This window comes from Lithobates pipiens, unplaced genomic scaffold (genome assembly GCF_037356315.1).
Source record: "Lithobates pipiens isolate NorthernLeopardFrog02 unplaced genomic scaffold, aLitPip1_a1.2 Scaffold_8, whole genome shotgun sequence".
NCBI lineage: Eukaryota > Metazoa > Chordata > Amphibia > Anura > Ranidae > Lithobates > Lithobates pipiens.
The window spans coordinates 488,607,035-488,628,412 of record NW_027507903.1 but is presented as its reverse complement, the minus strand read 5'-3'; the positions used below and the strand labels follow the sequence as shown (position 1 = coordinate 488,628,412).

The 21,378-nt window shown below is 42.7% G+C and overlaps 1 protein-coding gene across 1 annotated transcript in view; it reads right to left on the bottom strand.

The window, feature by feature from the left end:
* Positions 1–21,378, bottom strand: part of CAPRIN2 (caprin family member 2) — a 125,028-nt gene that overhangs the window by 64,846 nt on the left and 38,804 nt on the right. The window contains exons 4-8 of the mRNA XM_077469014.1: positions 11,817–12,055; positions 11,033–11,115; positions 8,963–9,124; positions 8,229–8,272; positions 7,629–7,886 (exon numbers count right to left, since the gene is read on the bottom strand). Of these exons, the coding sequence (XP_077325140.1) occupies positions 7,629–7,886; positions 8,229–8,272; positions 8,963–9,124; positions 11,033–11,115; positions 11,817–12,055 (786 nt within the window). The remainder of the gene's footprint in view (positions 1–7,628; positions 7,887–8,228; positions 8,273–8,962; positions 9,125–11,032; positions 11,116–11,816; positions 12,056–21,378) is intronic.

The window sequence follows — 21,378 nt, the reverse complement described above, 5'->3', positions numbered from 1 at the left end:
TGGCACAGGGCTTTAGAGCGAATGAAAATAATCTTTACTACCGGTTTCATAACATGGTCATATTTGAGATGTTTAGCAGAGAACTTGATGAATGATACAATGGAGTTTAATAGCTTTGCCTCCTTTGATCACCTCGTTACAGATCAGGGTTGCTAATCCACTCCGTTCACCAGCCATGGCAGGTGTCCCATCACTAAGGATGAGCCGAACACCCCCCTGTTCGGTTCGCACCAGAACCTGCGAACAGACCTAAACTTCATGTGAACTTTAGAACCCTATTAAAGTCTATGGGACTCGAACGTTCACAATCTAAAGTGCCAATTTTAAAGGCCAATATGCAAGTTACTGTCCTAAAAAGTGTTTGGGGACCTGGGTCCTGCCCCAAGGGACATGGATCAATGCAAAAGAAAGTTTTAAAAACCGAGTTTTTTTCAGGAGCAGTGATTTTAATAATGATTAAAGTGAAACAATAAAAGTGTAATATTCCTTTCAATTTCGTACCTGGGGGGTGTCTATAGTATGCCTGTGAAGGGGCGCATGTTTCCCATGCTTAGAACTGTCCCTGCACAAAGTGTCATTTCGCAAGGAAAAAAAAAAAAAATTGGTGTTCTCTGTATTACGGAGCCGACAACTCATTCATTTAAAAAAAAAAAAAAAAGCTTGGGGTTCCCCTGAATTCAATTAGCAGGCCCTTCAGGTCTGGTATGGATATTAAGGGGAACCCCACGTCAAATAAAAAAAGGGGGCCCCCCCTAAAAATCCATACCAGACCCTTTATCCGAGCACTCAACCTGGCAGGCCGCAGGAAAAGGGGGGGGGGGAACACTAGACGTCAATTTTTTTTAAATTTGACGGGGTTCCCCTTAATATCCATACCAGACCTGAAGGGCCTGGTAATTGAATTTAGGGGAACCCCACACTATTTTTTTATTTTTCATCAATCAATGGTCGGCTCCGTAATACAGAGAACACTCATTGAGTGTTCTCTGTATTACGGGAGCCGACAATTCAAAGTGATTTTAAAAGACTTTTTTTCCTTAGGAAATGATACTTTGTGCAGGGACAGTTCAAAGCACGGGAAACATGCACCCCTTCACAGGCATACTATAGACACCCCCCAGGTACAAAATTTTAAGGATTACACTTATTGTTTCACTTTAATCATTAAAATCACTGCTCCTGAAAAAACAGCTGTTTTTAAAATGTTTTGCATTGATCCATGTCCCCTGGGGCAGGACCCAGGTCCCCAAACACTTTAGGACAGTAACTTGCATATTAGCCTTTAAAATTAGCACTATAGATTTCGCCCATAGACTTGTACAGGGTGTTCCGGCTTTTCGAATTTGCTGCGAACAGCCCAAATTGTTCGCTGAACAGGCAATGTTCGAGTCGAACACGAGTTTGACTCAAACTCAAAGCTCATCCCTACCCATCACTAATAATCCCAGTAAGTTTGTTTCAAGGCAATATCATGTCATCTATGGGTGAACAACTAAATATTTTCCTCTCGTTTGGTCTCTAAGGCTCTGGAGGTCAAGTAGCTCTTCAGTCACATTCATTTCATCGTCCACCTCTCAAACATCAGCAACTGAGCTATGTCAGATTAGCCTCTGATGAAAGCACAGGCCTTTGAAAAGTCGTCCAGATCCAATTTTTGGATGTCAATGATCCAATGAAATCTCTTCAATTTGTCCGTGCTACAGTGTTACGAGCCAGGCAGATGTTGGCAATCTTTTGCTTCTTAGGACAGATATTAGCAGCCATTTTCATAACGCATCCTTTGATAAAGTCACCCTCAGCAAAAGATTTTACATTTTTAGCAATCAACGTTGCCACCTCATAGCTAGTCTTTGAGGCATTTTCATTTGACTGACAGGCTCTTGTGAAAAATGGCGGTTATGACGTTAAAGCTTCATCTTTTCACTGCGGGCACGCCCTGTTAGCTTGTTGTATGTGCTATGTCACGACTGGTAGTGTCTTGCCATTAAATGCCTTATAAAAAGCCACAGTCTCTTGGCATATCAAACAGTGGTTCTGTATTTCAGTGAAGAAATATTCCACTTTACACTTGTCCTGGAAGCGGCAGCCCTCACAGTCAACTTGCCTTACCTGAGTAGTGCCAGAGGTTTTGGTCTAAGTGCGTTTGTCCGATACACCAATAGACTGCTTAACAAGAATTCTACCTTTTTGGCTGTGTGGTGAAAAGTGAGGATGAGCTGTTATTTGGATACATATTTCCTCTTTGGCCCCCAACAAATTCCAGACCTCCACTCAGGGAAAGGATGAGATCAGTTTTTAGTAAACATGCATTTTCTCTTTATCCCCTGAGAAATCTGGCCTTTATCACTTCTGTGGGCCCTAGGCTCCGATCAGGGTAAGGATGAGCTATTTGTTGTAGTCTTTCTGGGCCCCACTTGTAATTTGCCTTCATCTCTCCGGCTCCGATCAGCTAGTTTTATATATTTCTCTCTGGCCCCCCACAACGATTAGCGCTTTTTTAAATAAATTTTCTCTTTATATCTGTTAAAAGAAAACACACCACAGAGAGCCCTCCAGGGCAAAAGCTTTTCCTCCTATTAATGAGCCCCAGGTGCTGGCTGATACACAATAGGCAAGTAGGCAGAACAAAACTCTGGATAGTTGCACACTGGAAAGAGACTTGAAATTCCATCTTTTATTGAAAAATCGTAGGTCACATCAGGTAGTCCACAGCAAAAAAAACAAACAAAGGGGGTGCAATAAAGCTGACGCATTTCACACTGAAATCAGTGCTTACTCATTGCTTAAGCACTGATTTCAGTGCGAAACGTGTCAGCTTTATTGCACCCCGCTTTTCTTTTTGCTGTGGACTACCTGATGTGATATGACCTACGATTTTTCAACAAAACACTGGATTTCAAGTCTTTCCAGTGTGCGGCTATCCAGAGTTTTGTTCTGCCTACCTGCCTATCCGTTAACAGTACTTATCACCTGAGAAATCCCTGAGTGTCTCACTTCAAGGATGACCTGGAGCATTCATAAGTCAATGTGCACAAGCCTGCTAGGATGCTGACAGCGTGCAGCCAATCACAGGCACTGCGAACTGTCAGCTTCCCAATGGGCTTTGGAACACATCCGAGGAACACACCCCAGCTTAGCGAGAGGCACCTAGATATTCTTATCCCCTGAGAAATCCTATCGCTCATCCATACCCTATGTGGAGCTTGGGGGCCACTAAAGTGATAAGTGATGCAAGTGGGGGCTGCAAATGCCCCATGGGCCAGACTTTGGACATGTCTGCCATAATGAGACCAATGGCTTTTAAACCTATACTTTGATACTCTATACAATTTTTTTTTTTTACAAAAAGAACCTCCATGTTTTACATTTAAAAAGGGGTTGAAAACAGACATGTGCAATTTGTTCAGTTCCGAAGTTTTTTTGGAAAATCAGAATTTCTGAAAAAAATAAAAAATAAAAAAAAAAAAAAGCAGAAAAATTAATGGAAAAAAAAAAGTTTGTCAGTGCACATGTCTAGTTGTAAACCCTCCTGTTTTTTTTACCTTAATGCATCCTATGAATTGAGGTGAAAACTTCAGACACTGACCGACCCCCAAGCCGCCCCCCCCCCCCCCCCCCGTTTTACTCACCTGCACCCGTTTGTTCCCTGGGCAGAGACGCACTCACCTTCTCTGCCCGGGGTTCTCTGCTCTTGATAGCAGCGCAGTCATTAGCTCCCGCTGCTGGTAATCAAACCCAATGATGCAGGCGCCGGGGCCAAGTCCAGCATTCTGTGTCTATGGATGCAAATGCTGGACTCTGGAGCGCTTCTCCCAGGGGGTTTACCAATGCGAGGAGCAGTAATCTCCCTTGCGGTGCACCGGGAAGAAGTGGGAGCTGGAACCCTCTAAAAAGAGGGTATCTGCTTCCCCCCCCCCAAAAAAAAACAAAAATGCCAAATGTGGCATGTCAGGGGGGTCACCTTTCCTTAAAGTGGAAGTTCCATTTTTGGGTGGAACTCGGCTTTAAGGGCTGACCTAGGGGATTGGCCACATTCCCTCAAGTATGCAGGTCAGTCACTCCTTCCCTCCACCCACTAACTTATAGAAGCTTTTCCAAATTTAAGATCCAGGGGGAGGTACCAGAGACCTGCCCTCTGGAGCCATCCAGACTGACCTGCAGTAATCCTGACCCAATTTCTGGCTAACTAATCATGAGTCATAACTTAAGTTTGCCTACACTAACATAGCATCCTACTACATAAAGAGCAATTTGCCAACTGAGTTCACCATAATTAGAACAGCTTCACCCACTTCCTGAAACAAAACAAACCCCCCCCCCCCCCCCCCCCACACACACACCACCGAACATGCTTTTCATAGTCACCAATGGTGACAGCGCATCCATAAAGACGCAACCCCACTATCCATGGTTCAGCCCTTTAAATCTACATGCATAGATGCCAATGTTTTTTTTTTTTTTTTTTTTAAGCAGCACATGATTAGAGCCAGAGGCTCCAATACAGTGGGCATAAGTTTACATGCCCCTGTTAAATGTTTGACAAAAAACCCCCCACAAATCATTCCAGACTTCCACCATTATCCACTTAAGAGCCATGTCACGTCGATATACGGCGGCAGAATGGCACAGCTGGGCATATCAACGTACAGTTACATCGCCTTTAAGATGCGGCATTGTGGCATCATACTTACCAACCATCCTGGTTTAAATTACCTCGTCCCTTGAAGTTTTAGTACTGTGCTGTGTCCCGATATCTCAGTGTGAAGTGCTGCTACTAATGCTGCCCAGCTCTGTCCTATTGTGTACAGATGACTCATCTGCAGACCCTGTGTTTACATGTAAATTACCGGCATTCATATGTAAATAGCAGCATTCATATATGTAAGTAGAGGGTCTCATGCCCCCCTCAGGAGGGCATAATATTTATATGATGCCCCCCTGAGGTCATATCCATAGTAATCTCTAGCAACCAATCAACAAGCAGAAATCATGTGCTGTAACCTCTAGCAACCAGTCAGTGAGCGGTAATGATACAATGTAACCTCTGGCAACCAATCGCAATAGCTGCCTGATCTGATTCAGTAAACGAATTTTGAGTCTAGCTATTTATTGTATGTCTCAGAGCAGGTGGAGAGCGAAACTGCATGGGGGGCCCCCCCAAGAAAAGTTTTGCCCAGGGTTCAATCAATATTAAAGACGGCCATGGTGACAGGACACTGATCACAGCTCTGTCGTGCCACATGTAGCCCACCCCCTCCCAGTTAGAACACATCCCTAGGACACTTAGCCCCTTCAGCAATCCCTACTGGTTAACCCCTTCACTGCCAGTGTCATTTTTACAGTAATCCTTGCAATCTATAGTACTGATCGCTGTATGAACGACAATGGTCCCAATACGTTGTCAAGGTGTCCGATATGTTCGCCATGTCAGTCACGAAAAAAAAAAAAAAGCCATAAGACCATCCCCTATTTTGTAGGCGCTATAAAACTGAGGTAAAAGGATATATTTTTGGGAATATACGAAAAATATTGCTTTATTTTTCAATATTTGATGATTTTTGTTTATAGCGCAAAAAAAGCTGCATAGGTGATCAAATACAACTAAAAAGCTCCATTTGTGGGGAGGATGTCAGTTGGGGAGCCATGTCGCACGACCACGCAATTTTCAGTTAAAGCAACACAGTGCTGAATTTCAAAAAGTGCTCTGGTCTTTGGGCAGCCAAATGGTCCAGGGCTGATGTGGTTAATGTGACCTATAAACTGTACAACTCAATTGAAAAGCAAACTGAAATCTTTTAGGGGAGCAGGGAGTAAAATAAAATAAGGTTGCACACACTTTGTTGAAGCACCTTTTGATTACTACAGCACTCAGTATTTTGGGGTATTAGTATCGGCATGGCACATCTTGACTTGGCAATATTTGCTCACTCTTTGCAAAAACACTCCAAATCTGTCAGATTGCAAAGGGAATGTGCACAGCACTCTTCAGATCACCCCACAGATTTTCAAATTGGATTCAGGTCTGGGCCATTCCAAATCTAATCTTCTGGTGAAGACATTCCTTTTGGCTGTATGCTTTGTGTCACCGTCATGTTGCAAGTTTCTCATGTTCAGCTTTTTAGCAGAAGCCTGAAGGATTTGTACCAATATTGACATATTTGGAACAGTTCATAAATACACTTTGACTAAGGCCCCTGTTCCAGCTGAAGAAAAAAAGCCACAAAGCAGGATTCTGCCACCACCATGCTTCACTGTGGGTATTTTTTTTGTGATGTGCAGTGTATTTGCACCAAACATATCTCTGAATTGTGGCCAAAAAGTTCAACCTTGGTTTCAGACCACAACACATCTTCCCACATGCTTTTCGGCAGACTTACCGTGTTTTTGCAAAATTTAGCCAAGCTTTGATGCTTTTCATAAGAAAAGGCTTTAGTCTTGCACTCTAAACCATAGCACAAACATAAGAATATGGGATTTTGATGTGACATGTACCACATAGCCAGTACTTGCCAGATATTCCTGCAGCTCCTTTAAGGTTTCTGTAGGCCTCTTGGCAGCCTCCCTGACCAGTTTTCTCCTAGTCTTTTCAATTTTGGAGGGACGTCTAGTTCTTTGTAATGTCACTGTCGTGACATATTTTCTCCACTTTATGACTGTCTTCACTGTGTTCCATGGTATATCTAATGCCTTGGAAGTTTTTGTACCCTTCTCCTGACTGATACCTTTTAAAGATACCTCTGATGCTTTGGAAGCTCTCTGCAGACCATGAGTTTTGCTGTAGATGCAAAAAAACATCAGGAAAATACCTACTAGAACAGCTTAACTTTATTTGGGGTTAATCCGAGGCACTTTAAAATGATGGCAGGTGTGTACCGACTCCTACTTACAGGAAGTTTGAATGCAATTGCTTAATTCTGAATACAACTACAGCCTCAGTTTTAAGAGAGTGTGCACACTTATGCAACCACTTTTAGTTATTTTTACTCCTCCCCCACAAAAGATGTTTGGTTTTCAATTGTGTACAGTTTATAGGTCACATTAAAAAAAAGTGGAAAAAGTTCTGAAATGTAGCTTTGTCTAATTTTTTTACATCACAGAAACCTGTCATTTTAACAGGGGTGTGTAGACTTCTATCCAATTTAGGCTTCAAGGGTAGGCTCGGGATGCAAAGCACTGGGTCCAAAAGCCCCACCAGTTGTGTGACAATAGCCAATGAAAATTTATCGTCACACTGATACTGCCTCCTGACCAATCAGGAAGCAGGTCCTGAGACTAGGTTCCCGATTGGCCAAAAAAGTAGAGGCTACCCTATTGGCCGAGGGAGGAGACATACGGTGAGCATACCGCCATGATGCCGATGGGGGAAGTGTTTCTGTGCAGTTGCCGCTCCCCCAAAAGATATACCACTGGCCACCAATAATGCAAGCATACTCCTGACTACAAAAACTATGAAAGTCCATTATACATTGCTACCCTAGGAAAGCTGCCAATTGTTTCCATCAAGATTACACTTTGTTAAATAGATTTGCAGCCATCTCCTTTGGGTAGGTTTAGCATATTCACCACATTTTACTGGTAGAAAGCTAAGCTATTTTGAAAAGTTGATTTAGCTGAACAGTTGATTTTACCTCCTTTGGTGGTTCTGGTTCGCATATCTTTAAAGGCAGGGCTTCAGGTTGAGGAGTGCTTACTGGCCCCTGCCAGGGTTTGGTGAGTGAAATCAGCGAATGAGGGGTCTGCCACCTCTTTGGCTCTGGCGGTTTTACGATTGTAGCTGCTGGCCAAGCTTTTATGGCTTCTGGTTTTATGTATTTGACATCCTCCATTTTCTGCACTTCTGTGGGCCTCATCTGATTAGCTCTCAGCACAATGGGCCTAATAGAAAGCTGGAAAGTGGAAGGTCAGAGTTAAACTTCTACTTGGAGCCAAAAAAATAAAAAATAAAGATTCAGGTCCTGAAATTCCACAAGAGAGTGCAAAGCTGGCCAGCCATTTTGCTGTAACCATACGTCCACTAGCTCAACACAGCTACCATTTCTTCAGAACAAGAAAGTAGTTTGTTGTACTCATGGGAGGATGACTTCACTCAGTTTGCAGCTATTAGGACAAAGAACAGGTGGAACATATAATGAACCAATTATGTGCCTAGGATTCTGCTTTAGTATCCTCCAAGCTTGACCATACAAGAACAAGTCAAACAACTTCTCATTAAAGTGATGGAACCTTACCTCTTGACAGTCACGGTCAGGTTTCACACACTCCACAAATGACTCTAAAAGACACATTTTGAATTAATTTCCTAGTTTAGGTTACATACACTAGATTTGAACATTCATGTGAAAATGCTCAGGACACAATGACTCGACCAATGTTATTCATAAGTACTTTTGATTTTTCATGTGTAAATATTTGGCTTTTGAACAAATTGACTCAAACAGAAACCACACAGTGCGGGGGAAATGGTCATCTCCTTTAAAAGTTTGTCATTATGGTCAAACGTAATAGGACCCCACTACCGATTAGAAAAATAAAAAACATCAATACATTTTTACAGCCCTAATAAAATTTGGAATTTAATTCTACTAGTATAACCAGGTTTGGCCTTAAAGCGTTTTAAGGTAGAGCTATTACAGCAAAATATCTTCTCAAAGTTTGTGTCTGGCAGTGAAAGATATACAGTATGCTGGCTGTACGCCTGCATTTTGCTGAAACAGGCACTTTACTGGACAGTACCAAAAGGCAACTTTGGTGGTGTGGTGCAGTGCATGTTGAATGCAACATGGTGCAGATATTGCATAGAAAACTGGACAGATTTGTCCATTGTGAAGCCTTGCCCACTAGAAACAGTGGTGTAGACCACCTTGTTAAGCTATGCAATGTGACAGGGATATGCAAATTATATGACTGGATAAACAGAATAAAACATCAGTGTAGGTTTGACAAAAACCTCAAACATGCATACCTTGCGCTCTCACTAGCTCATCTAACTTTGTCACTTTGTGAATCTCAGTTTTCAGCGGCTTCTCAGGCAAAACTTCTGGCTTCTTCTCTGGAGGAGGATTAGGCACATTTTCAAAGTAGCCACAATCCAACATTCTGGCAATGAGGTCTTTCAAATGTTTATCTAAGTAAAGAGTAAACAGGTTATGCCTACCAGGAGGGTAGTGTATTTTAGGCATTTAAAAAAAATCTTTACTGAAGAGTTGTATCTTAAGTTTGTATGTACTAGACATGTGCACTGACAAAATTTATTTGTTGCTTTTTTTTTTTTTTTTTTTTAGGAAATTCGGAAATTTCAGGAATTTTCACATTTCGATTTTTGGGATTTCTTGAATTCAAAGATTTGAAAGTCCAAAAATGTGAAAAGCTGAAAAAGAAAATCAGTTTAATAACCATTAAATTGACGAGTACGAATTTATCCAAAGTTACGAATTATCTGAATTCTGAAACGAATGCCGAAGCTAAACAAATGGAACAAATAAAAAGGTTTATTAGATAGTTACATTCCATTTGGCTAGATGTGGTAGTCATTATTTCAGATAATTTGTAACTTTGGATAAGTCTGTACTCGTTACGTTCACTAACAAATTTGAAAGGGAATTCCAATACCTATAATTTAATAGTTTTTTTAGAAGTAACAGATTTTCTGATTTTCAAATTTTTGAATTTACGCATTTCCGAAAATTTTTAATTTCGGAAATTTCAGAAATTCATAATTTCGCAAATTTTGAAATCCGGAAATGCAAAAATTCAGAACGAATTTCGCAAAATTCAACGAATTTGGAACTAAACAAATTGAACATGTCTAGTATCTACTGCAAAAGATACCACAGATTTTAACAGCTAGGTAAGGCGACCCCTTTAGATAAACACCCTTGGGTAGTTGACATCAAATGAAATGTCCCTTGCTCCACAATAAAAATTAAGAAAATATGCCAGGTCATGACTTCCAACAGGATTTAAAGAGGAAGTAAACACTCCCACTGATGCTTCTTTTCATTTAGTCCATTAAAAATAAGTAATTATCAAACTATAGCCACTAATCCAGCCCAAATCACATATTACTTACTGTTTAAACTTAAAAAACAAAAACAAACAAAAACTTGTTTCCAGGGGTTAGGCAGCACCATCTTCAGTATTTTCCACAGTGGAGTATTTCTGCCCTTACATTGTGCACTTCCTGTACTGTTAACCAAGCCTCCTTCTCAATCCAACGTTTCTATGGCAACCCTGCTTCCCTGTTCATAGCCGACTTGTTTTATTTCATAGTATTTACTTGTGCCAATTGTCTAATGTTTGCCTTTGTCAGTCTTATCAGCTTCAACTGATAAGACTGCAGTAATGTCCAGGTTTACACTGCATGTGATGTCACATGGTCACATGGTGTGTAGGAGGAAGCTCTGAATGATTCTGCTGCCTCCCAGGATATCAGTGGTGTGCCATAGGAAGTCCTGATAACAGATGAGCACAGAGTGTGCTGTAAATCAGAGGAGATCTGGGCATGCTCAGTGATGTCATTCTAAAGAACAAAGGATTACAATACTAAGTAAGGAGATATCTACAAGATCGGTGTTCATTAGGGTTTTTTATGCTGATTTACATGGGACAAAGTTGTGAGGGAGAGTTTACAGCCACTTTAACTGCATTCTAGTCTGAGTCAATGGCTTACTATGCAGAAAAGACAGGCGAGTCCTGTAGCATGACAACTCACATTATCTTTCCAAGTCTTGCCAGTTTGGAAATCCCTCTTCTGCCACTTCCCCCACATAAAATATAAAAATCCACGCCTTTTTCCCAGGTGTCAACGCCTGCAATATTACAAGTTTTTTTTCCATCTTTTGTGGACTAAGTGGGTAAGTCTTTCCAGCAGGGATCCAGGTGAGGATTTAACCCTGATGGGCTTTTAACCCTTACTCATCCATCCAAAGACAAACATCTCGACTTAATACACCAAGTTAATGGTATGAGAGGCAGTGCCCTCACATAATTGTTCCTCATATGAAGACTTACAAGGCTTTAGCAGTAAACTTACAGGTGGTTCCAGCCACTGTTTTCTCATTGCCCTCTAGCAGATTCCAGAAGTAGCCAGCCGACTGATCCATCTCATCTTCTAGACTGATGAAACAAAAACCATCAACATGCAGTAACTGATGGGCAATTTCACCTGGTTTTCAGCAAAAACTTAAAGCTGGCCACACAATCAGATCTTCCCATCCACACACCGTGTTACTACACTATTCAGTGCCACAGGCTATAGCTGGCACCAATCCATTTGGAAAAACCCAGAGAGTTGTACAGAAGTCGATCAGTGGATCAACTTCTGTACAACCAGCCTGCCCATACATGGAACGAAATTTAGCCAGTCACTGCTGAATTGGGCCAATTTCGATCCATTTATGGCCACCCTTACAGTTCTTGCATCTCCAACACGAGAGCTGAAAACTATCCTACATAAAAAAGGTTAGGCTAGCCCATCAGCACTAAACAGGAATTAAAGGACCCTTGGTTAGAACAAGTCTCATCTTAAACCTCCAATCTAGACTTGCACTGAATGACTAGCACCATTAGGTGCCCTTTATGTTCAGTTTGTCTCCTCACAGAGCGTGTAGAAACACCTAGGTTTTGGGCAGAAAATAAATATATCTGGCTAAAAAAGGGTCACAATTTCTTCTGAATTTCAAAAATAATAAAAATTGTATTAAAATCATGAAACATTGTCTGGTGGCCCCTTCTCCCAACCTGCTGTCCACAATTTCTAAGATGTCCCAATATCACCAACCCTTTTACAGGTGGAAAAATTTGTTTCCAAATTTTACCTCATGTGTTTGAACCTCTTGTGGCAGATGAGCTTCGCAAACTTTGTAAGATAATCCTGTTCCTTGAAAGAGAGGTGCATAGCTCCATTGAGTCCATCCTTAAAGTCCCCCTGGATGTGATCCTGAGAAAAAGACTGCAGCAAGTACTGGATCTGCAGGACTTTATGCAGCCGTTTCTTTTCTGCTTCAAGTCTTTGGACTTGCTCTCGCCTCAGTGATTTCTTCTGGGCTTTAATCAGCTGAAAAAGTCCAAAAATTACTTATGCAATGGTGCTGGGGTCCTACAAGAACTGGTCTGCACTGCATGTTTGACAACTATAGGTAAAGAGATTTTAGTGCCACTTTGGACATGCAAGGGGTAATCCAGGACTCAAATAGTCATTACACACCTCTGTAAAAAAGCTAAGATTTGATATTAAAGATAAAATTATTTTCCCGCATGTAAATTGATCAACCCCCCCCCCCCCCCCAAAAGCATAAATATGCCCCCACTTGAATACTTTGTTGAAGCACCTTTTGGTTATATGACCACATTTAGTCCTTTGGGGTAGGAGATTCAGCGTGGCACATCTTTGCCCACACTTCCTTGCAAAATCACTCAGATTGTGAGGGCATCTCCTGTGCATAACCGTCCTCAAGTCACCCCAGATTTTCAATATGAATCAAGTCTGGGCAATTTCAAAACCGATATTCTGCTGAGGCCATTCTATTTAGTAGGTACACTTTGGGTTGTCATGCTGAAAAATGGAATTCCTCATGATCAGCTTTTTAGCAGAGGCACGAGGGTTTTTATATTTTTGACTGGTATTTGGAAGAGTTCTAGCCTCTCTACCTTGATTAAAGCCCCAGTACAGGAACAAAAACAGCCCCAAAAGCATAATGCTGCCACCACCATGCTTCACTGTGGTTCCACTAATGTTGCCGAAGGCCTTTTAGCAGCCTCCCAGTCCATTTTTTGACACCTTGGAGGAAAGGCCAGTTCTTGGAAAGTCACTATTGTGCCACATTTTCTGAATTTAAGGACACTCACTGTGTTTCATGGCATCACTAATGTTAGAAACATTTTGTACCCTGCTCCCAGCTGATGCCAAAAGGTACCAGTTACTTACCGGTAGCTGCCTTTCTGGGAAATCTTCCAGGACGGCACACCTGAGAGATGAGAGGTTCCTCCCTAAAGGAAACAATTGACAGCTGTTTTAAGTCCCCACCCTTCCCCTTGATCCTCAGTTTGTAGCGAAGTAACGCCTGAACCCGGTTCACAAGGGAAATCATTCCTCATAGGCACTCACCTTCTAGCTTTCTACAATTTTCCCTCCTCCAACGGGTGGGAAGTAGGCCTGCCGTCCTGGAAGATTTCTTAGAAAGACAGCTACCTGGTACCTTTCTCAAGTCCTCTTCCAGGGCGGCACACCTGAGGGGATAAACAAGGAACTCAGGCCTACCTTAGGGTGAGGCCACTGCAAGACCCTCTTGGCGAATCTTGGTTCTGCAGTGAGCTTTACCGCCACTCCATATGCTCGATGAAGGTATCTTAGCTGGATCATGTGGCTGCTCTACAGGTCTGCTCCACAGATTTCCGTGCCTTTTCCGCTTCGCATGCAGTATCTAGGTGGAATGGGCTCTTAAAAATGGAGTCAGAAAATATGTTAAAACTTGTAGGTTAGCAATGTTGCCTGTCTCACACATCTAACAACCATGGCCTATTGTGCCTGTAGGTGCTACTTAGAACCACTAAAAAGATAAAATCAGAGACCTGGGTTGCAAGACAAGGACACTACATTGATCAATAAGAGTGCCTCTTAACACTACCCTGTTCAGGGAAATTAAACTGCAAAAAAATGTGGGCCCTGACAGAACTTTTTTGTTCTTTACCTTTACGTCAAAAACTAAAGGGAAGCCTACTTAAGAGTAATAGATTAACAGAAGCTTGATCCCTGGGTTTAAGGCATTCCCAATCTATGGCAATACTTATGCCTGAGAGCCTACTTCAGGAGATTAAAGTCCCTAGCAGGAGTAGACTACCCATATTGCTAAGTCTAGTTTTACTAGAAGGGCGACATGAAGGCCATGCACCGAACGGAAACCTATTCGGTTGGGTATACATCTTTATACTTCATCTTCATGCCCCCAATACTCTGAACAGAACTCTCCAAGTTCTTACTAAACAGGGCGATTCATTATCTCCTTCCTCCAGTGTCCCATAACCCTACTGGGCTTCAGCCATAGGAAATGGTTCTGGCATCCCTGAATGTAAGGGGTCGAGGCTTTCTGACATGTGACATCTGCAGCTAGAACTCCTGGCCCCTCCATGGAAAAAGCTGAAATACAAAGAGGTGATGCATGTAATATCACAAATAAAAAGATCATAGGATTGTGGGGACGGCACAATCCATTTAGACTGAAAGGACACAAGCATAAACAATGTTGTGTATCTGAGTGACTAGCTAAACCAATATATCAAATATGGGAAGAGACCCAAATATGAACCTCAATGTAGACAAACAGTCCTCAGTGTCTGGGTTTCTGATGTGCTGCCAAGATGTAAAAACATTAAGACACAAGCAAACCCTAAATGCTGCATATTTCTGAAGTGCAGCTAGCTAGGTCATAACTGATATATAAAATACAGAAAGGACGGGAAACCCCTTTGTTGTGTTTTACTGATGTACAGCAAAACAAGGCTATAAATACAAGACAGAAAGACCCAAACTTCTATGTTGCGTATTTCTGACAAACCACCAAATACAGTTATAAGATCAATATGAACACCAACTCCTGTGTTGTGCGTTTCTGCTATGCCACAGGGTAAAATATGGAACACAAGACAATTCTTTCTGTTATGCAGTTCTGTAGTGTAGTTCAGATAGAACTAACACTAAGGACACAAGCAACCTGCAGCATTTTTTTTCTGAAGAGCAGTAAGGCAAGATGAAACAAAGCACCAACAAGCTTCAATCTTGAGTATTTCTGCTGTGCAACATAAAAGAGGGGGGGAAAAAAAAAAAAAAAAAAAAAAAAAAAAAAAAAAAAAAGGACAGCCTTTACAGCTGCAATCTTTCTGGTCTTCTGCAAAATAGGACAACTCCATGATGAGTATTCCTGCTGCGTAGCAAAACCTCAACCAGAAGGGACAGATAAGCTTAGGGCTCGCACACCCGTGTGACGCAACCTGGAGCTGCAGGACACATGAAAAGTTATACACTATGGCGCGTGCGTGTGTGTCCAACAGATCAAGATTACACAGGTCATAGGGAAACAGCAATTTTCAGGTCGAAAAAGTGAGGTGTCCCCCAATGCTGTGACTCCCTGAGAGGAGTGCAGCCAACAACCCCCTGCTGTGCATCCCCAAGATGCAGAAAGGTAGATCAATGAGAAACACAGCTCGGGCTGTGCCTGATATACAAACAATAAGGCAGTAAATATAGGACATACAGGGCACAAACATTTAATCTTTGTGTATGTCTGATGTGTAGCAATATGCCAATACTGAGCAGAGATGTCACCTTCCTCAAGGTGTCTCAGCTGAGAAGCAAAAATCTGAAAAAGACAAGCAACCTTCACTGCTGTGTCCTTTCTGATATGCAGCCAATAAGGCAGTATATGCAAGACAAAACAGGCAACCTTCCATCTTGTATATGTGATGTGCAACAATAGGATTTTTAAAACTGCCAACCTGTAAAATCCTTTTCTTGGAGTACATCATAGGACACAGTCAAGTAATTACTTGGTGGGTTATAGGCCTATCTTCAGGTGTTCACACTGGTATAACCAATACAGGAAGTTGACCCCTATATAACCCCTCCTCCTTCCAGGAGCACTCAGTTTTTGTAGCCAAGCAATATACTCTAACCCCATAAAACAGAGGGACGGGAGCTCTGTGTCCTATGATGTACTCCAAGAAAAGGATTTTACAGGTAAGCCGTTTTAAAAATCCTATTTTCTTTATCGTACATCATAGGACACAGTCTCAAGTAATTACTTGGTGGGATGTCACATAGCAATGCTACTTGAGGGGAGGGAGACAACCCGTAGGGTAACCCCCAGACTTGAGGACTTACTGCTGCCTGCAGAACACTGCGCCCGAAGGCGATATCCTCATTCCATCTTACATGCACTTGATAAAATTTTTCAAATGTATGTACTGAAGGCCAAGTCATGGCCTTGCAGATTTGAGACCTGGAGGCCTGGTGACGCACCGCCCAAGAAGCACCAACCACACTGGTAGAGTGCGCCTTAACTTGAAAAGGGGAATCTCTCTTTAAAATCATAAGTTTGAATTATAACTTGCCAAATACACTTAGCAACAGTGGATTTGATGCTGCCTGTCCCTTCTTAGGACCCTCTGGCAGAAGACAGACATCAGTCTTACGAATTGGAGCAGTTTTCTTAAATACATTTTCACTGCTCTCACTACATCAAGACAATGTAGTGACCTTTCTTCCCTGGAACAAGGTCTTGGGAAAAAACTGTGGCAGGACAATATCTTCAGATGAAAGCCTTAAACCACTTTTGGCAAAAAACCTGGACGAGGGTGTAACACCACTCTGTCCTCATGAATAATCAAATATGACTCCTTACAAGAAAGAGCAGCCAATTCCGAAATCCTCCTTGCTGAGAAAATAGCAAACGAAAATATCAGCTTCCTAGTCAGAAGGACTAAGGGAACATGCTGCAACGGTTTGAATGCCTGTTTTTGTAACACTGACAAAAACTTTAAGTCCCAAGGGCTTAAGAGTGATTTAACTGGCGGATTAATCCACAGCACTCCTTGCATGAAACCCTGGACTAAAGAATGCATAGCAAGCGGTCTTTGAAATAAAAATTGATAAGGCTGAGGAGACTTGGCCCTTAATAGTACTCAGGGCCAACTTCATCTCTACGCTTAATTGTAGAAAGGTAAGAATTCTGCCTACGATATATCTCCGAGGGTACCAACCCTTGGACTCACACCAGGAAACATAAGCTTTCCAGGCTCTATAATATATAGCTCTAGAAGCTGGCTTCCTAGCATTAATCAAAGTAGAGATAACCGACCTGGAAAGCCCACGTTTATTCAGAATGTGGGTCTTAATAGCCAAGCCGTTAAATTTAGCATTTGTAAAGTAGGATGGAATATCGGCCCCTGAGATAGCAGGTCTGGCCTTAGTGGGAAGAGCCCTGGACCCTCCACTGCCATCCTTACGATCTCTGCGTACCATGACCTTCTGGGCCATGCTGGTGCTACCAGTATTACCGATTTTCTTTCCAGCTTGATCCTGCAAAGAACTTGAGGTAGCAACTGAATTGGGGAAAAGTGCATAGATCAGTAAAAACTGATCCCACGGGGTCGCCAACACATCTGTTCCGTATGCGAGTGGGTCCCCTGGTCCTGGATGCAAAGTTGACTAGCTTAGTGTTGAATCTGGACACTAGAAGGTCTACGTCTGGAGTGCCCCATCTTTGGCAAACAGCCTGAAACACCTTGGAGTGAAGAGAACATTCTCCTGGGAATAACTGCCCGCGACTTAGATAGTCCACCTGCCAATTCTCTACTCCCGGAATGAAAACTGCCGATAGGCATGGGACATTCTCTTCTGTCCAAGTTAGAATCTGGTTCACCTTTGAGCCGAGAGACTCTTGGTGACCCCTTGTGATTGAGATATGCCACAGCTGTGGCATTGTCAGACTGGATCCTGGCAGGACAATTCTTTAACCTGGAGGTGCAGGTTTCTACAGCCAGATACACTGCCGATGGGCAAGGCTCCTACTCCCCAGCCTGAAAGGCTGGCATCTGTCATTACTACCTTCCAGATAATTGATCTGAAGGACTTTCAGCAGGTTCCAAGATAGTAACCGAGGCTTTGGGACACTCATGGGGACAGCCACATTGGCAAGTCCAAAGCTTGAATCGTTTTGTTCCAAGCAGACAGAATACTGCTTTCAGTTTCTAATGGAATTGAGCATAGGGAACTGCTTTGAATTAAGCCAACATCTTCCCTAACAACCTCGTGCAAAGGCGAATTGAAGGATTTCTCTTCGACCTGATCATCCTCACCAGCTCCTGTATGGAGCTGATCTTTGCGGGAGGCAAGAACACCCCTTTTCTGGGCTGTATCTATGATCAGGCCCAGATACTCCAGCCTTCTTAGTGGCTTTAAGGAGGATTTCTTTAGGTTGAGAATCCAACCCAAACCTTCCAGGTAACTGCTTGTGATGGCTACACCTTGCTTCAAGCAAACCTTACTAGAGGTGGGGCCAATACCTTAGTAAATACCAGAGGTGCTGTAGCAAGCCCAAAGGGCAAGGCTAGTAACTGAAAATGCTTCTGTTCTACTTAGAACCGCAGAAACCTCTGGTGAAGAGGACATATATGGACAAGCAGCTATGCATTTCTGATGTTGATTGACACCAGAAATTTTTCTCCTTGCAGAATGGAAACGACTGACTTGATTGACTCCATGCAAATGGAGCGGATTTCCAGGAACAGATTTAGATTACGTAGATCTAGACTTGGTCTGATATCCCCATTTGGCTTTGGCACCGCAATTAGGTTTGAGTAAAACCTCAAACCTTGCTCTTGTTTGGGAATCCGTCTGATCAACCCTTGAGCCAATAAATCGGTCTAATGCTTGCAACAGGGATTGCCTTTTCCCTGGATCCTTGGAAACATTTGATCTCAGAAAATGAGATGGTGGAAACTCAAAGCTCTAGCTTGTATCCTAGAGACACTGGAGAGAGTCCATTTGTCCTGAATCTCCCTTTGCCAGACTTGTGAGTACATCAGAAGTCCTCCCCCCCCCCACCTTGGTGAGGGGAGATGGCTCTTCATAAGGAGGTCTTGTATTCTGCTTTGCAGACTTGTAGCCCCAGGTCTTCCTTTATGCCTGGTCTGATGGCAGAGGCCAAACAGTTTAAATGAAAGACTATTATATTTTCTTTTGACTGGCAAAAGTACCATTTCCGCTGGAAATTCAATGCATTTATCCAAACCATCGTCAAATAATCGTTCTCCCTTAAAGGGGAAACTATTTATAAGGTTCTTAGAAGGCGTCTCAGCTGACCAACCCTTTAACCAAAGGGTTTTTCGCATATGTACAAGTACAAACGCAAGGCGTGATGCCTGAATAGAATCCTTCATTGCGTCTACAGCAAAGCAATGCTTTAGGTAGCTCGGCCAGTTCCTGTGCTTGTTGTGCAGGGAGCTCATCTGAAAGAATCTGTGAACTGGTCCTTTAAGGACTGACAGATGCCTATAGCTGCAATTGCAAGCTGAGCAACAGTACCTGCTAAGAAAAGGGATTTTAACAGACCTTCCAACTTCTTATCTGTTGGATCTTTAAGCATAAGCGCATTGTCCACTGGAAAAAAAAATACATTTTTTTTTTCCACATTGAAAATCGCAGCGTCAACTGCTGGAACTTTCTTCCATAGGATAGAGCTTTGCGAGTCTCTTTGGAAGGGAAAAAAATGCTTATCCGGATGATCCCATTCGGTATAAATAAGCTTTTTTAGTAATGCGTGGACGGGAAATGCATGAAAAGGCTGTAAAGGCTTCAAAGAACGGCCCTTCAGCCAACTATTAGGTGTAGCATGCAAGTAGAGCGAACTATCTTTGCAAGCCTCTGTACTTCAGATTGTGAAGTAGGGATCCTTGGGAACTTAAAGTATGGTTTCTTCTGCAGAGAAATAATCGCATGTCTTTCCTCCCGATCATCTGAGGGCAATACCTCCATCCTGTCCCCATAATTCTCTTGGACCCTCCACTGACTGTAAAGAGTCTAAGGTGGGGGAGGGGACCTAGGACTCTTCCTATACACTGGATGGAGGATGTGATTAAAGCTACTAATCTTCCTTCTAAGCCTTGCAAGGCAGAGGAAAATGCATCTTCAGTCACCTCTGTCTGGAAATGCCCATTTATACCCTTACATACCCAGCGCTCTGGTGTCTTAGTGCGACAGACTGCCTCTCTTCAGTTAAAAAAAACTTTCTGAAATGTGTGCGATATAAAGCCTCTGGTGGAACCTGATTGGCATCCTCAGCGATTCCCCTCAGCTATGCAGCAAGTGCTGTGTGTGGATGTTACATCCATACACAGCGTCACGTGACCTTGCGGACATGCCCCTCTGCATTCTCAGGCCTTGCTAGGGACCCAAATGGCCAACACAAAGTAAGCGAATGTACTATACACCTCTACAAGGGAAGAGGGGAAGGGGAGGGGGGGGGTTCTGTCAGCAGATATAGTTTTTTGAAAACCACAGAAGCATAGGGCATTTCCCAATGTTACTAGGTTGAAGTGCCAAGTTGTAATTAAACCATGCAGCTAAAGCAGCTGCGTCAACCAATCAGCCACTGCCCGTATAGAAGTTTATACACATCTCTGTATTAGCAACTGCTGTATTTGTCAAATCCCACAAGATCTATTTAAGAACCCCCTCTGCCGCTGGGGCCACACATGTTTTGAGACAGAGCTGCACTAAGACATCATAGGTAGTGTAAGTTACTCCTTATAGAGGAGACATTTATAAGGTATATTGAAGGAAAAAGCAAAGCTTCTTCCCTTACCTTGTCCTCGCTGCAGGACACTGCTGATTTAACAGACAGATCCAACTTTCACCCATCACGGCGGGCTGTGTTTAAACACGCTCAAAGACTGGGACCCTTTTAAAAGGGGTTCCGCTCCTTTGGGCCTTGTATAGCACCCATCAGGACAACTTAGGAAATGTAGCAAGACCAAAAAGTCCTGGTTCCTAGGGTCCAGCTCTCAAAGAGAAGCATTACAGGCAAAACTTCGTTCTTGCATCGAGGTCCAGGTACCATCCTATGGCCTCAGTAGCGAGGATGGATCTGATTTTGGAAGTTTCTTTAAATCCAGCATGGATCCCTCCTGGAGCTCTGCAGAGCACATCTTCACTCGTGACCAACACCTTAGACACTGGCGAAAAAACTGAGTGCTCCTGGAAGGAGGAGGGGTTATATAGGGGGGGAGTCAACTTCCTGTATTGGTTATACCAGTGTCAGCACCTGAAGGTAGGCCTATAACCCACCAAGTAATTACGAGACTGTGTCCTATGATGTACGATAAAGAAACAATTCTGAAGAGAGATAGCACATCCATATTGAAGTGATTTGGCATGTGACTCAACATGTCAAAATCGCATGGCTAAAATCAGCACGACACCACTTTGTGGTGCTACATGGATTACCAAAGGCAGTATATATACTACTCCCCTGGCAGGGGTTCAATTTGTATTTCTGCTATGTAGCCCAACAAAACCGAACCATCAATTTTCACTGCTGCCTCTCTGATAAGACAATAATACAAGACACAAAACCCCACAGACCTCAATCTTGTATATGTCTGATGTGCAACAATATAACAATTCTGAATAGATATAGCACATCCATATTGAAAGGATTTGTCATGAGACTCAACATGTCAAATTGCATGCTTAAACTCGGCAGCCATTGCTGTTAATAGCACTGTCTGAATCGGCACAACTCCACTTTGCGATGCTGCACCAATTACCAAAGCAGTATAAATACTACCCCAAGCTCAGGTTCAATTTGTATTTCTGCTATGCAG